The 13,380-nt window shown below is 40.9% G+C and overlaps 1 protein-coding gene across 1 annotated transcript; it reads right to left on the reverse strand.

Moving 5' to 3' along the window:
- Positions 1-241: 241 nt before the first annotated feature.
- LOC130388751 (ubiquitin-conjugating enzyme E2 H-like) lies at positions 242-12,809 on the reverse strand. The gene is made up of 7 exons (XM_056598250.1): positions 12,499-12,809; positions 9,277-9,353; positions 9,111-9,185; positions 8,960-8,999; positions 8,651-8,703; positions 5,354-5,482; positions 242-3,322 (listed from the first exon to the last, which is right to left on the reverse strand). The coding sequence occupies exons 1-7, from the start codon at positions 12,549-12,551 to the stop codon at positions 3,198-3,200; spliced, it is 552 nt and encodes a 183-aa protein (XP_056454225.1). The 5' UTR covers positions 12,552-12,809; the 3' UTR covers positions 242-3,197.
- Positions 12,810-13,380: the final 571 nt, after the last annotated feature.

Here is a 13,380-nt window from a genome sequence, read left to right on the forward strand (position 1 = left end):
CCTCACTGTGTTTACATAACTCTGAAGTAGGCTGTGAAAAAAAAATGTCAATACGCCAACCACAGAGAAGGTTCAAACCCACAATGAGTCTGTTGTTATAATACCGAACAAACGAACTTTAAAGATATTCAGAGATCCTGGTTGCGACATATGCAAGATGTTTTCAAAAAAGAAAAAAGGTCTGTCACATGGGATCCAACACATTCATATACACAAAATCACAAATAACATAAATCACCCTTTGTTTTATTTGTTTATTTTATTCAAGATACAAGGGAAGCACATTTATTCTTTTTTGCTTTTAAAATATTGGGCCATCATGACTTGTATCTTTGACATCAGGGTTATAACACAAAATAAAAACATTTAAACAAATCTTCGGCAAATATACTGTATGCCGTACATTAGTAAAATAAAATGGGTAATATGATAATTAGTCAAGGTGAAACTCGCACAGTGGTTCTGTTTGTTTAAAGAAAAGGTTCTCCTGCGTCTTGTCCCTCGATCCGTCCTCTATTTATTTGGTTACCAACGTAAAATATTCAAACTAATAAATTTAGACTTTAAACACGTTTATGATTAACATTTCGCTCTGGGGCATCTAATTTGTTCTATGGAAATACTCTTTATGGAACAACCCAATAACTACAAACAATAGGGATTATTTTGGTTCATTAATTAAAATAAGTAGAATAAGATATTTGTTTTCTTAGTGACCGCATCACTCTAGCTGATTTTCATGAGAGTTAAGATGTAAACCATAAGCTTTAAGCCAGTAATACTTTAACAGTTCACGGGAGCCTCAACATTAACACTAAATACATTTTGAATGCCTTGTTTCCAGACAGTTTTCATGCATATAAGAGACAACGCCCTCAACTGATCCCTCAGATCCATTACGCCGTTCTCTGAAAAACAAAGGAATCAGCTGAACCACTAAATTGAACTCAGATCACTGTAGGTCAGATCCATCCTCATGAACTTGCTAACTCAAGATGTAAACCAGACGTTAGCCTGGTAACTCCAGATGTTAACTTGGTTACTCCAAGGGTAAGCCAGGTGTTAGCCTGCTTACACCAGATGTTATCCAGATGTCAGCCTGGTTAATCCAGATGTTTGCTTGGTAATTCTAGAGGTCAACTAGATGTTTACAGTTAACTCAAGATGTTTACCTTGTTACTCCAGATGTTAACATGGTTGCTCCAGATGTTAACATGGTTACTTCAGATGTACACCAGATTTTAACGTGGTTAGTCCAGATGTTAGCTTGGTTAGTCCAGATGTTAGCCTGTTTACTCCAGATGTTAACCAGATGTTACCCTGGTTACTCCAGAGGTTAGCTGATCTTAACCTGGTTGCTCCAGAGGGCAACCAGATTTTTACATGGTTACCCCAGATTTAAACCTGGATATTCCAGATGTTAGCCTGGTTACTCCAGATGTTTGCCCGGTTACTCCAGATGTCAACAGTGTTACACCAGATGTCAACAGGGTTACTCCAGACGTTAACCAGACGTCAGCCTGGTTACTCCAGATGTTAGCCCAAATCAATGCGCACCATTAGTCTAAAACAAACACTGGATGGTGATCAAGCAACCAAGAGCTCCTCTAAATGACAGGTGAACTAACTTTGTGAAGCGGGGGGGATGGCTCATTGGGGAAGTGCAGAGCTTTGAGCAACAGGTTAACAACACTCACAGGGCTGCCACAATGGGACCGTCAGGCTCCAAGAGTCATATCTTAACATGATGCTTGTTTCTTTTATCCACTACCGTGTAAGGACCTTAGTATTAAACTATACATCATGAGGACTCACCCAGGTTGAAAACAACTTACCCCTATGCAAGTCAAAAAACCTATGATAGAAACAAGCTACAGGCATAGGGATGAATCAAAGAGTTTGACTAATGGACATTCCTGCCCCACGTACTCGCAACAGCACAAACACCAAATCATCACAACCCAACCCATAACATTGAAACCCAACCCTTAACGTCACCAACCCCACCCATCCCCTCTGTACAAGGCTGGCTCCGTCTTGTCCTATACCACCGTACTGTTCCGCCAGGCATACATATATTAAAGAAATGCTTGTTAAATGACAAATGGTTTCCTAACAGAGAGCCCCTCCCCCTTTTCACACACACACACACACACACACACACACACACACACACACACACACACACACACACACACACACACACACACACACACACACACACACACACACACACACACACACACACACACACACACACACCACAAATGTTCAAGTGCCGGTAAATCTTTCCATTGGGGTAAAATAAATACATTTGAGGGGGATAGGCTGTCCGGTAATGTTCCCTACTAGAAGAGGGCTAAACCCAGTGCTACACAGAACGTCGTGGTCGGCGTACTCCGAGAGGGACATGAGAGCGCAAGATCTAAACAAACTGTAAGCTTAACTCTTTAACGTTGATAGCGGCAAGTCCTGGTGAATTGTCATGCTCTCTGAGGGAGAGCCGACGTTAAACGCAAAGCAGCGGGGGGCAATTCAAACAATAGACATTGAGGGATTTTCAGAGATGTCAGCCTCTCTATCTTGCGGCCATGTAGTCTGCTTCAAAATGGCGGCCGTTTTCCTCCCATCCTAACTCCCTGACCTATCGCGGTCTCACTGAAGGTTGATGACACTGGTGGTTGTTCGGACGGGGCTAGCCTTAGTTAAGGCTATCCTTAACAGGGGGCTAGACATAGCATGGGGCTAGCCTTAGCAAGTGGCTTGGCTAAGCAAGGGGCTAGCTCTAGCAAAGGGGCTATAGCCATAGCATGGGGGTAGCCTAAGCAAGGAGAAAGCCTCAGCTGGGGGCTAGTTTTAGCAAGGGGCGTCGTAGCAAGGAGCGTGTACAGTGGATGGTTCGGTCCTTACTGTGGCTTGTAGTATCCTGGAGGGCGCGTGTGCACAGGAGCACATTCAGTGTTTGAGTGTGTGCGGGTGGGACAGATTGCTGGGCTGGGCTTTTACAACCACTTGCTGTTTTTCACACTGCAGCTCCTTGTTTGAGATAAAAATCCATAATTTCTTCTTTTTTTTTTTATTGTAAAAAATATTGTCTCATCCGGAGGGGAGAGGTGTCCCAGCTCGAGAGAGTTAGTCTTTAGGAAAAACAGTCTGAAGGAGGGGGGAGAAGGAGGAGAAAGGGCTCCTCCTCTCCACTACAACTCCATGTCCTGCGCCTCGTCTTCGGAGAAGTCTGACATGGAGCTCTCGGACGAGGAGTCTCCGGCGCGCTCCTCCTGCTCCTTCAGCGCCTCCTCCGTGGCATACTTCTGGATGTACTCTGGGGGAGAACAGACACGGTGGTTATCCCCATGACTCAATGCTCTGACCCCGGTCCTACACTGACCTTAACAACACCAAGCCTATATCTAACCTAGAACTAAAACCGTAAAGCGATGTACAAAATCTATAATTTGCTTATAATTATTGTACAAAGGTTTATTTAGGTGTGGATGTAAGCATCAGTCAATTATGTTGGATCAAATCCATTGGAATCACAAGTAAGTTATGTCTATGTGCATGGATTCCTTTATATTCTTTCAAGTCGATGTAATGGGTGGATTTTATTAACCCACATTGACCCTCCATTTAAAACAACAGGGAGGAGGTATAATATAACAATTTAATGGATTTAAGTTGTTTGTGGAAAATATAAATAAACATGGTCAAACGATGTGCTTGGGGTACATGTAACACGGAAAGTCGGTCTCCCGAGAGGCTGCAGAATGGGGTACATCTCATCCCTTTTCCCAAGCCACAACGGGACTTGGGAAAGAAAAAGTGTGTAATGTGGATCTGACTGTGTTGCATCCCAGAATACCAACTACATTTAAGTTTTTCACTCTCTGTATGAAAGGGACTGCGTAATGCAGTCCCTTTCGATTGATTCTGGAAGAAATTAAACCATTTCTGCACAAAACTTCTCCAAAACCTGCTTTGATATAGTTTCAGCTGACATTTATCCATATGTTTTCGTTATCTGGTCTGGTTTGTTTTTCAGAGTTCGTCATGATAACGAAGGGGGGCATGACTTAGTGACAGGTGAATTACAGTACACATTACAGCAATGGTGCAGCTGAATGAATACAAAGTTTCGGACTTTGAGGATGTACAAACTCAGATATATGAATGTATTTAATCTGTAATGCAGTTTAATTACACATATACACTGTTGCAGTGTATAAAGTCATGGGATACCAAGAAGGGTCTTGAAGCATAAGCTAGCTGGTGTTAGTTTTCTATCACGAGTCACTGAGTTTTGCATTGATACATGAAATATACTTCCAATATCTCTCTCTTTATATGCAAATGTACACCGACAGATTGTATTCAACGGCTGTATGCGGTTCCTCCCTCCCTTCACCATAGAAACCAGAATCGCAAACAGAATTAGCAAACAAACATTCTTCAGCAATGGATGGCTAGAATCAGACGATGACCCTTCCAAATGACCCACTGAGTTAGCCCGTATGCAAAGATCTACGCCGCTGGTCAGAGACCTGGACACGCTCCTTCTGCTGTCAACGCGCATGCAAAGACGTGCAGTCCTCTTAGTGGATCTCCTGTGCGGAGACTCGCCTCACGTCATCGCTATTGGTGGAGCAGGGAGATGGAGTAGCGCTTTGTTTTGGACAGCCAGAAGAGAGTATAAATGTTTGCACCCGGTAAAATCTGAACCCTACTTTCAGTCGTTCAACTAACGACCCACGACAACTTAAAAATATTTTTTGAGTACCGTCGTTGTGTATGAGTGATAAAGAGCAATGTTTGAAATGTGCCAAACATTTATACTGAGCAGAACCCTCACTCGGGACACGGACATCAAAATAATCTGCTCCTCAGACGGAGCTCCAGTGCACATCCATTTTTCACTCCGATATATTTAACAATTATTCGCCAAAGGCGAAGTGAATAGTGCACTGGAATAGCCCACTACTAAGCTACTCCCCACTATTCACGGAGCCTGAGGGGATTATTTTGTTTTTGTTAGCAAACAAAGCGGGACATTTTGCAATAAAAACAATATCCCGAGTTTGAGATCTCAATCATGGGATATTGCCAAATATTCTGAGATAGCGAACCAATCAAATTGCGCCATCTAAGGAGGTTCACGTGTAGAATATACTAAATATATAGAATCATATCGAACAGCCCTACATTGATATGTTTGTCAACATACTGTATTTTTAATAGAGCGGACCAGATCTTGCACTTTTCAGTCTTGTGCTGTGGTTTGTGTACATTTATGGACTGATCCACCACATAGCGCTGTTGTGGTTTTAAATATGTGTAAGTCTGACGAAGAACTGACCTTTGATCTTGTGTTTGTAGTCCTCGGGCCGGTGCAGGTACATGGCAGCTGCGTCGCCGTTGAGAGGGTCAATTGGGTTGGGGTAGGCCAGCAGCTGGGGCAGAAACGACTCAAAGATGTTGGTGAGGTCTGTTGGAACAGCAGAACGATAACATTACATTGTGTGCCAACACTGTGAGGCTGACAACAAATAGAAGCGTACAATCAATAGCGGAGTAGCTACAAAAAACTCCATGTGTTGCAAGTCCTGGTTTCTGAAAAAGCAAGTGCTGAGTAAATATAGGGAACAGAACCTGGGGTCTGCAGATTGGTTTTTTTTGGTAAGTGGTTGCACACGTTGGTTAGTTGCCCAACACCCACACCCACATCATCCAGTTAAATACTACTAGGCTGGTGACACTTTTGTTGTACAAGAGAGCCCCCTGGAGGATGACCTTAACAATTCTGGGCCCGAATGGCATAATGGGAAGACCACAATGGAACAGTGGCTGGCTGCAAATTCAGAATGCACACGCAAGGGATAGAGCTAGTCCATCAATAGGATGGGTCAGACTAAAGAATTAAGGGAATGGAAATATATTTACTTTTTTTGACCTTGAATGAATCACAAAGTGTGGGCAATAAGGTCAACAAATTAAACCATTAATGATATTGATTTAATCATTGTGGCAGGGCATAAATCTATCATTACACCCTCAAATCCGGTTTCATTAGAAAAAAAAAGCCGGAATGCATTTTTATTTCATCTTTGGACCATATGGGACTTCAAAGAAATAATGTGGAGTTTCTAGATCCAACACTAGAGGTCTATCTCACTGATTTATATCAAAACCCAAGTAGGGTGTTATATTACATGGTTTGCTCCTCTGTAGATGAAAGGGAGTTCGGACATCAACCCACCATCTGGGTTCATTTGCATTTAAGAGTGCATTATAATATTGAACTTTTTTTTCTCTGGGCAAATGAATCATACTCAGACACTCTCAAAATAAATTAAATAGAGGGCAGAAGAAGAATCCCACTGAGCAGAAGAACTGATGGAATTGATATACATTTATGTTAACTAGTCAGGACATAAATAAAACATGGAATGTAGCTCTTCGTAAATAGCATTTGATGTTGCATTCACTTTCTGACTTTTACCCTTACAGCAGATCAGATCATACAGCAGATCATTAAAGGGGACATATTATGAAAACAACACTTTTCCTGGGATTTGAAAAAAGTCTGCACATGATTTTTTGAGTGAGATATGCATTTCTGAAAGTGGACCGCCTACAGTTACCGAACAAGCGAGTCAGTTTTGGCTCCCGCTTCTACGTAGGAAGGGGGCACAGTTGAATATTACCTCCCACTTCCCCACTGCCCTCAAATCAGAGCATAGCTAAGATTTTGTGGACGAGCATCTCCGGCGGTGCGAACTCGGCGACAGCTCAGCTCCGGGAGTACAATCCCTTTCTCTGCCGGACTGCCGCCGGAGGAGGAGACATGGAGGAGATAGGAATTGTACTCCTGGAGCTGAGCTGCCGGACTGCCGCCGAGCTACCCCCGCCAGACTTTTCAGCTCCCGGAGGACACCCTACGGAGCAGCTGGAAAATTTCAGAGAGTCAAGGCTCAACCATGGCTGAGATATCCCCCACTACGAGTCTTTACTTGTTGTGAAAGTGCCAGAGATGTCAGACGCTGTCTTTATGATTAATAATATCATCCGAGGCACACATAGCTTTTGGCCTTGATATAAGATATAATATTATATAAATACCCATAGATAATATTATTAATATTATTATTATTATAATAGATATAGAGCTCCAGGAGTCTACCAACGGCAACAATCCCTTCTCCTCCATGCTGTGGTTCAGTCTAACAGCTCATTGGTCAATGGGCAGCAGCTCATTTGCATTAAAGCTACAGACACCAGAAACAGTGCATTCTGAAGGGACTGAAACAGAGGGGAATAGCGGTAGGTGAGATTTTTTCCCCTTAAAGCTATTTCAAGCAAACAGCTTAAAATATTTTTTTTCTGGAACTCAAATACTATGTTTACTTGTTGTGAAAACACCATAATATGTCTCCTTTAAATAAATAACTGACTATCCTGGCACCCCATAATACATAAATAGATAGAGAAAACAAAATGTGTCCTGTTTCAACGATGAAATTGGGACAATTTTTACAAACAAACAGTTCTTTGTGGAAGAGTGTGTGATGTCTCTACTATTTAAAAATAGTCTCTTGCACACTGCACTCCAACAAATCACCCCCACTTCAAACTGATACCATTACAATATACCAATGTTGGAAAAGCTGACTCAACAAAGCTGCTTACATTAACTCATGAATATAATTTGAGATCATGTTTAACATAGGAATGTATCAAGGAAATATGTTTTACACTGGCCTTAAAAAGGTACAATATGTAAAGTTTACACAGTTTAAGTTGGGCACTGTGTATGTAATTCCAAATATTGGAGAGTTGTCTCCAATAATGCCCCTTCCAACCCAGAATTGTGGGTTACCAGGTTCAGGACACCAAGTGCACATAATGAACAGCAATGTGTTTTTCTAAATTCTTTAAATCCTTCAGGGCTCTAAACTGTCTCCACCTTTCAAATGCAACTCACAGATTTATGCATGTTGTACAAAGTACAGTACAGTTGTCACATATAGATCCTTAGAGACGGTGACCTGCTAGTAAGCAAGTATACATGGTCGGTTACCATGCTAGTGAGTTAATGTATACATGTGTGGTCTCATTTACGATGCTTGTTTTTAAATGTACAGATGGGAAGTCTTAGTAAGCATGCTAGTAAGCATAGTATGCTGGTAAGGAAAGGTTTGGGCACTGCAGCAGAGCATATTTCCGGCCGTATCAATGCCAGCAAAGCGGTGTAAGACATAAGCCATGTGTATGACGTTTTTCAACCTGTTTTGGAATGAGCTGTATCAACTTGCTCCGTTGGTGACATTACACTAATCTCATTGGCTGACGGTTTTATCTGTCAAGTCATAGCTACTAATCAACTGTAGTGTGTAGGCCAAAAGGTCAGACCCTCTTGTGAAAGGAATTGAAAAGACCTTGCAAGATAGACTGGCAGAACCAGGCTACAAATTATTTCTATCAACATAACAAATGTATGGATGACTGCATTATATTCCAACTACCACTCTGGTACGGTACGCTTATGTTCCTAAAATGGCGAAGGCCATTGCGATGTGACGTGATGATGTACAAGCCCAATACTCTAATGACCAGCGTAATTATGAAGGTTGAATATATGCAATACATCACGTACCGTACAGAGCAGTCCAAGTCTGGTTGATGACATCTAGACACACAGTTCCTGACCTGGAAAGAACCACATCCATACACGAAAGCAACTTTGAATTAAGGTGATAAGTCGAATGGCGAAAAATTGTTCTGCAAGTTCTGCAATTAACATATTTGTAGAAAGCATTTTGTAGCACAGTCATGATAATGGCTTAATAAAATGTATACAACATTATGGTTACATCACAACTCAAGTGCATATAGTCCATTGTTAGTGGAACTTATCATGGATAAGACACTACAAACATGTCTGAAAGTCAGAAGTCCTACTCACGCCTCATCGATGTTGGGGTGAAATATTTTATTCATGAACCCTGTAAATAAATGAACACAGGTTAATCATAGAGGTCATGTTAAAAGGCTCTGTGATGCAAAGCATGCTGGGTAATAAAGGTAAAAAGGTTCTATGGTACTTGAACACCTACCTATTGACGGGGATTTAAAGGGGTACTTATCCGGCAGGTCCACGCGCACCTTCCAAACTCCTTCTTCATACGGTGCTGAAAAACAACGACATCAAGACTCAGTGTTAGCTAATCTGAAACTTTTTTATCAAAATGGAAGAAGGGGGTGAAGGTGTCTGGCACATACTTCCTGGTGGGCCGTGAAACTTCACCACAAACTCGTTCAGTCCGCTGAGGATGGTGACCTCATGCTTGCTTTCAATGCTGTGGGGTTTGTAAAGGAAACTACACAAAACAACCAAAACTGCTAACGCCATATTTTTTTTTACAACAAAAGGACATAATAATAGTGCAACAAGGGTCAACCGGAAACAGAAAAAAACAGCAAAGGGAATTACAGTGTATAACGTTAGAGGAACTCTGGACACCTGGACAGGGTTAGCCTACAGGCTCCAGTAGCAAGACTCATGACATTCAGATCAATAATTCAGAGGCGAGGAGTGGATCTACTCAGTTCAACAACATGGACTCTCTGGTTGTATCAGGTTAAACAAGTCTGTTATGTTATATGTATGTTGTGTTATTTTCAGGAAGGCTGAAACGATGACAGCGTTTTCATCTAATGGGGATCCTCAAATAAACAAAAGCTGACTCCGCTATTAACTAGCACCAAGCTCAGTTCAACCCCACCCGACTGTCTGGTTGTAACTAGATAACAGCTTAGTTCCACATCATCCGAATGTCCGGTTCTAACTAGATCACAGCTGAGTTCAACACCACCCAAACATCTAGTTTTAACCACAGTATTCCATCTCAGTTCAACTCCACCCAACTGTCTAGCTGTTGCTTGATTGCAGCGCAGTTCAACACACCCGAAACATCTAATTTGAACTAGATTACAACTCAGTTCAACACCACCCAACTGTCTAGCTGTAACTAGATCAAAGCTCAAATCAACAATCCTCAACTGTCTGGTTACAAGAAAGGTTTTCAGGACGGGTATCTGATTACAGCATTTTCAGCTAATGAAATATCCTTAAAGAAACAAAAAAAGAATTAGCTGACAAAGCTTTTAACTAGCACCCAGCTCAGTCAAACACCACACAACTATCTGGTTGTAACAAGAATTTTCAGGAGGGATAGCTGATTACAGCGTTCTCCGCTAATGGGGATCTTTAAATAAACAAAAGCTGACTCTGCTTTTAGCTAGCACCAAGCTCAGTTTAACACAGTCCAACTGTCTGGTTGTAACTAGATCACAGCTCAGTTAAACACCACCCAACTCTCTGGCTGTAACTAGATTACAGCTCATTTCAACACCACCAAACTCTCTGGTTGTAACTAGATCACAGCTCATTTCAACGCCACCCAAATGTCTGGTTGATAAAAGATTGCAGCTCAGTTCAACCCCACCCGACTCTCAGGATATGACTTGATCACAGAAAAACAACACCAGACTCTCTGTTTAACATGTAAATAGAGAACTTCTTCGCCTGATGCTTCACTGATGATTCTTGGTCATTTGACAAAGCAATTTAGGTGTCAAAATGTATACATGGGTTACAGCCAGTAACCTTAACTTTAAACCTAGGCATTCTCACACTGAATGTGTTCTTTTAATTGGTGATTGTTGGAAACAATAACCCTAACCCTATTGTTAACAATGGATTCTACAGCAGCCCAGTAGCCAAGCTATTAGACATCTAGCAGCAGGTGATTATTATTTATTATAAATAGCAAAAATGTCAAGTAAAGTGGGAATGTAAGAAAAATCTTAAATAGCCCAACTTTAACATTGAATTGACGATACATGACGGATCCAGGGCTCTTATACCAAAGTTCTTAAAGCCCTACTGAGTAAGAGCACTTAAATTGCAGGACTTTAAAGCCATTGCAACTGTTAGATGAACTAGGCGGCAAACAAAATGAGAGCAGTTTCACTGTGTAATGGGAAAAATAAAGGCTTGAGAAATATCATATCATATCTAGATCTATAAATATATAGAGCCATTTAGCTGTGATTATCATGCAACATTTAAATATTCGCTTCTACATTGTATTAAATATATTATGGAGGACCAAGTGTAGTCCAAATTATTTCATAGATCGTTTTATTTACTGCTTCACTTATATTATTTCTTTATTTGAAAACACTTTCATTTAAATGTATCATTAAACATTAATTTATTATTTCCATAACATGTAGCTTCGTCAACAAAAGGGGATTTCTGCCCAACCCCCAACCACTGCATGTGCACACAGTACAGCGCGTTTGTTTTTCCTCGATCAGCTGTCACTAAGATCCGCCCTCTACCATGTTCCGGATGGTAACAGGCGGACCAATCAGAATGCGGGATTGAGCTGCAGGACAAAAACAAAACAATTCAGCTCATGCTGCCAGGGCCTTTAATGGCAACAAACTTGTGTGTTAAAATGTTTCGTCGTCTTTAAACCCACAACGAACTACTAAGATAATGTGTGAATTTTCAAGTAAATAGTCTGATATTAAATGATATCCTTGTATGGACCAAATTCGACAAAACGATTTGGATCAAGTATTTCCATGATAATTATGTAATTAACGTAAGAGCACGTCTACCTTTGGGTTTGGTGAATGTCATGAAATTAGTTTACTACAAATACAATCCATAAAAAAGCAATTATATGAACTTATGGTTCGACGGCAAAAACAGGCCAACGATTGTGCAACTAAATACACAACAAAAGATCTGTAGGAAAATAGTTTAACGCTGACGCTATTTGAGAATTTGTCAGTGCCAACGAACACGAATCCTCCAAAAATGATTTAATTGCCGACATTCAAGCAATCCTCCATTTTCCGACCTAAGCTATTTCAAATAATACAGAAATTGTTCAATGTCTCGCGGTGTTTGTTGACTCCAAACTAAGGAGGATTATCAAGCTAACTTACTGTTAGCTGGCTAATGCTAACAATGTTTGACGCGAATTGCAGCTTAGTTACAGAGGTCAGCGTTTACAGATGGCCTCGGTTCGATATGTGACAAATCACAACGAGAAACGTCTGTTTATTATGGTATAAATTAGATTAACCAGAAATACATGAAAAACCAGGGTTGGCTGTGAAGGCATTTAAAACAAATCCGTAGCTTAGCTCAAAACAGGTAAATAGTTGGCTTGCTAACGCATTGCGTGAGCAGACTCGGACTCGATGCTTGTTCCAGAAATAACCGTCGCTTATAGTTTTACCATAGAACCATAAAACCACATATAATCCAGCTAGCTATACACAAATACTCGATGCATTTAAAATCAAATAAAACAATTGCCTACGACGTAAACAACACACTCGAGCTGGCAGCTGTGAAGCATACAGACAAAAGTTGGATTCCCAATCAGGGCGATCTGGTGGATGTTGTGAAAAGGATACAGTTTCACCACGTCGGTGTCCATTCGCCTCTTGCCCGGACTCGGAGACGACATTTTTGTAATCTGTTTTTCAAAAGTACACTGGCTAACCTATGGTTCTAAAGAACAGTTTTAGCTTGACAATGCAACTACCCTGGAATACTCCAGCAGCCTTACCAGTCTGTCCATAAACGGGTTCTCATAGTAATCAAATCACTCACTTTGTTTTAACGATGGTTTTCGTGGCAATATTTCACATTGAGAGCCCTTGCCTATCTAGTTCTGTCCTGTCCTGAGCAGCCTCTGCGAGTGACATCACCGTCAAGCGACACGAGCGTCGGGAGAGGAGGGGCCCCAGCAGAGGCAGGCATAACTGACTAGAGTAAACACAGAACATTGCCATGGTATTCTCTCTATTTTGCGATACTCTCTGTGTAGTTTAAGATGACAATCTATATCAAGTTTGACGAGGTGCTGACCCAAATCCATCCTTATTTTGTGTGTTAATAGCTGTGAGGTTTAATGACCCACCAATGCACTTGTAGTTCGCATATATGTACATATAGGTAAGTCATTTTGCAAATTACAAATTAAAACTACAGACTTTGGCTTCTAACATATATCAACTATACTAGTGGCTGATCACCAATTGTTATGAAGAAACAAGACAACCCACTATCTTAACCTCCTTATATATAAAGCGTTAGTTGTGCTTATATTAAAGTATAAATGTAATTTATCTATGGCCTATACAAATAAACATTCCTGTCTGAGTTCCAAAAGTACATCTTTCTGTTCTACAAAAAATCGGAATACTTTTTTACACAGTTATATAGTGATGAGTTATACATAATTGAATATATACTATTGGATGTATGGATGCTATAGGGAAGCAATTAAGACA

Source organism: Gadus chalcogrammus, chromosome 9, assembly GCF_026213295.1.
Source record: "Gadus chalcogrammus isolate NIFS_2021 chromosome 9, NIFS_Gcha_1.0, whole genome shotgun sequence".
NCBI lineage: Eukaryota > Metazoa > Chordata > Actinopteri > Gadiformes > Gadidae > Gadus > Gadus chalcogrammus.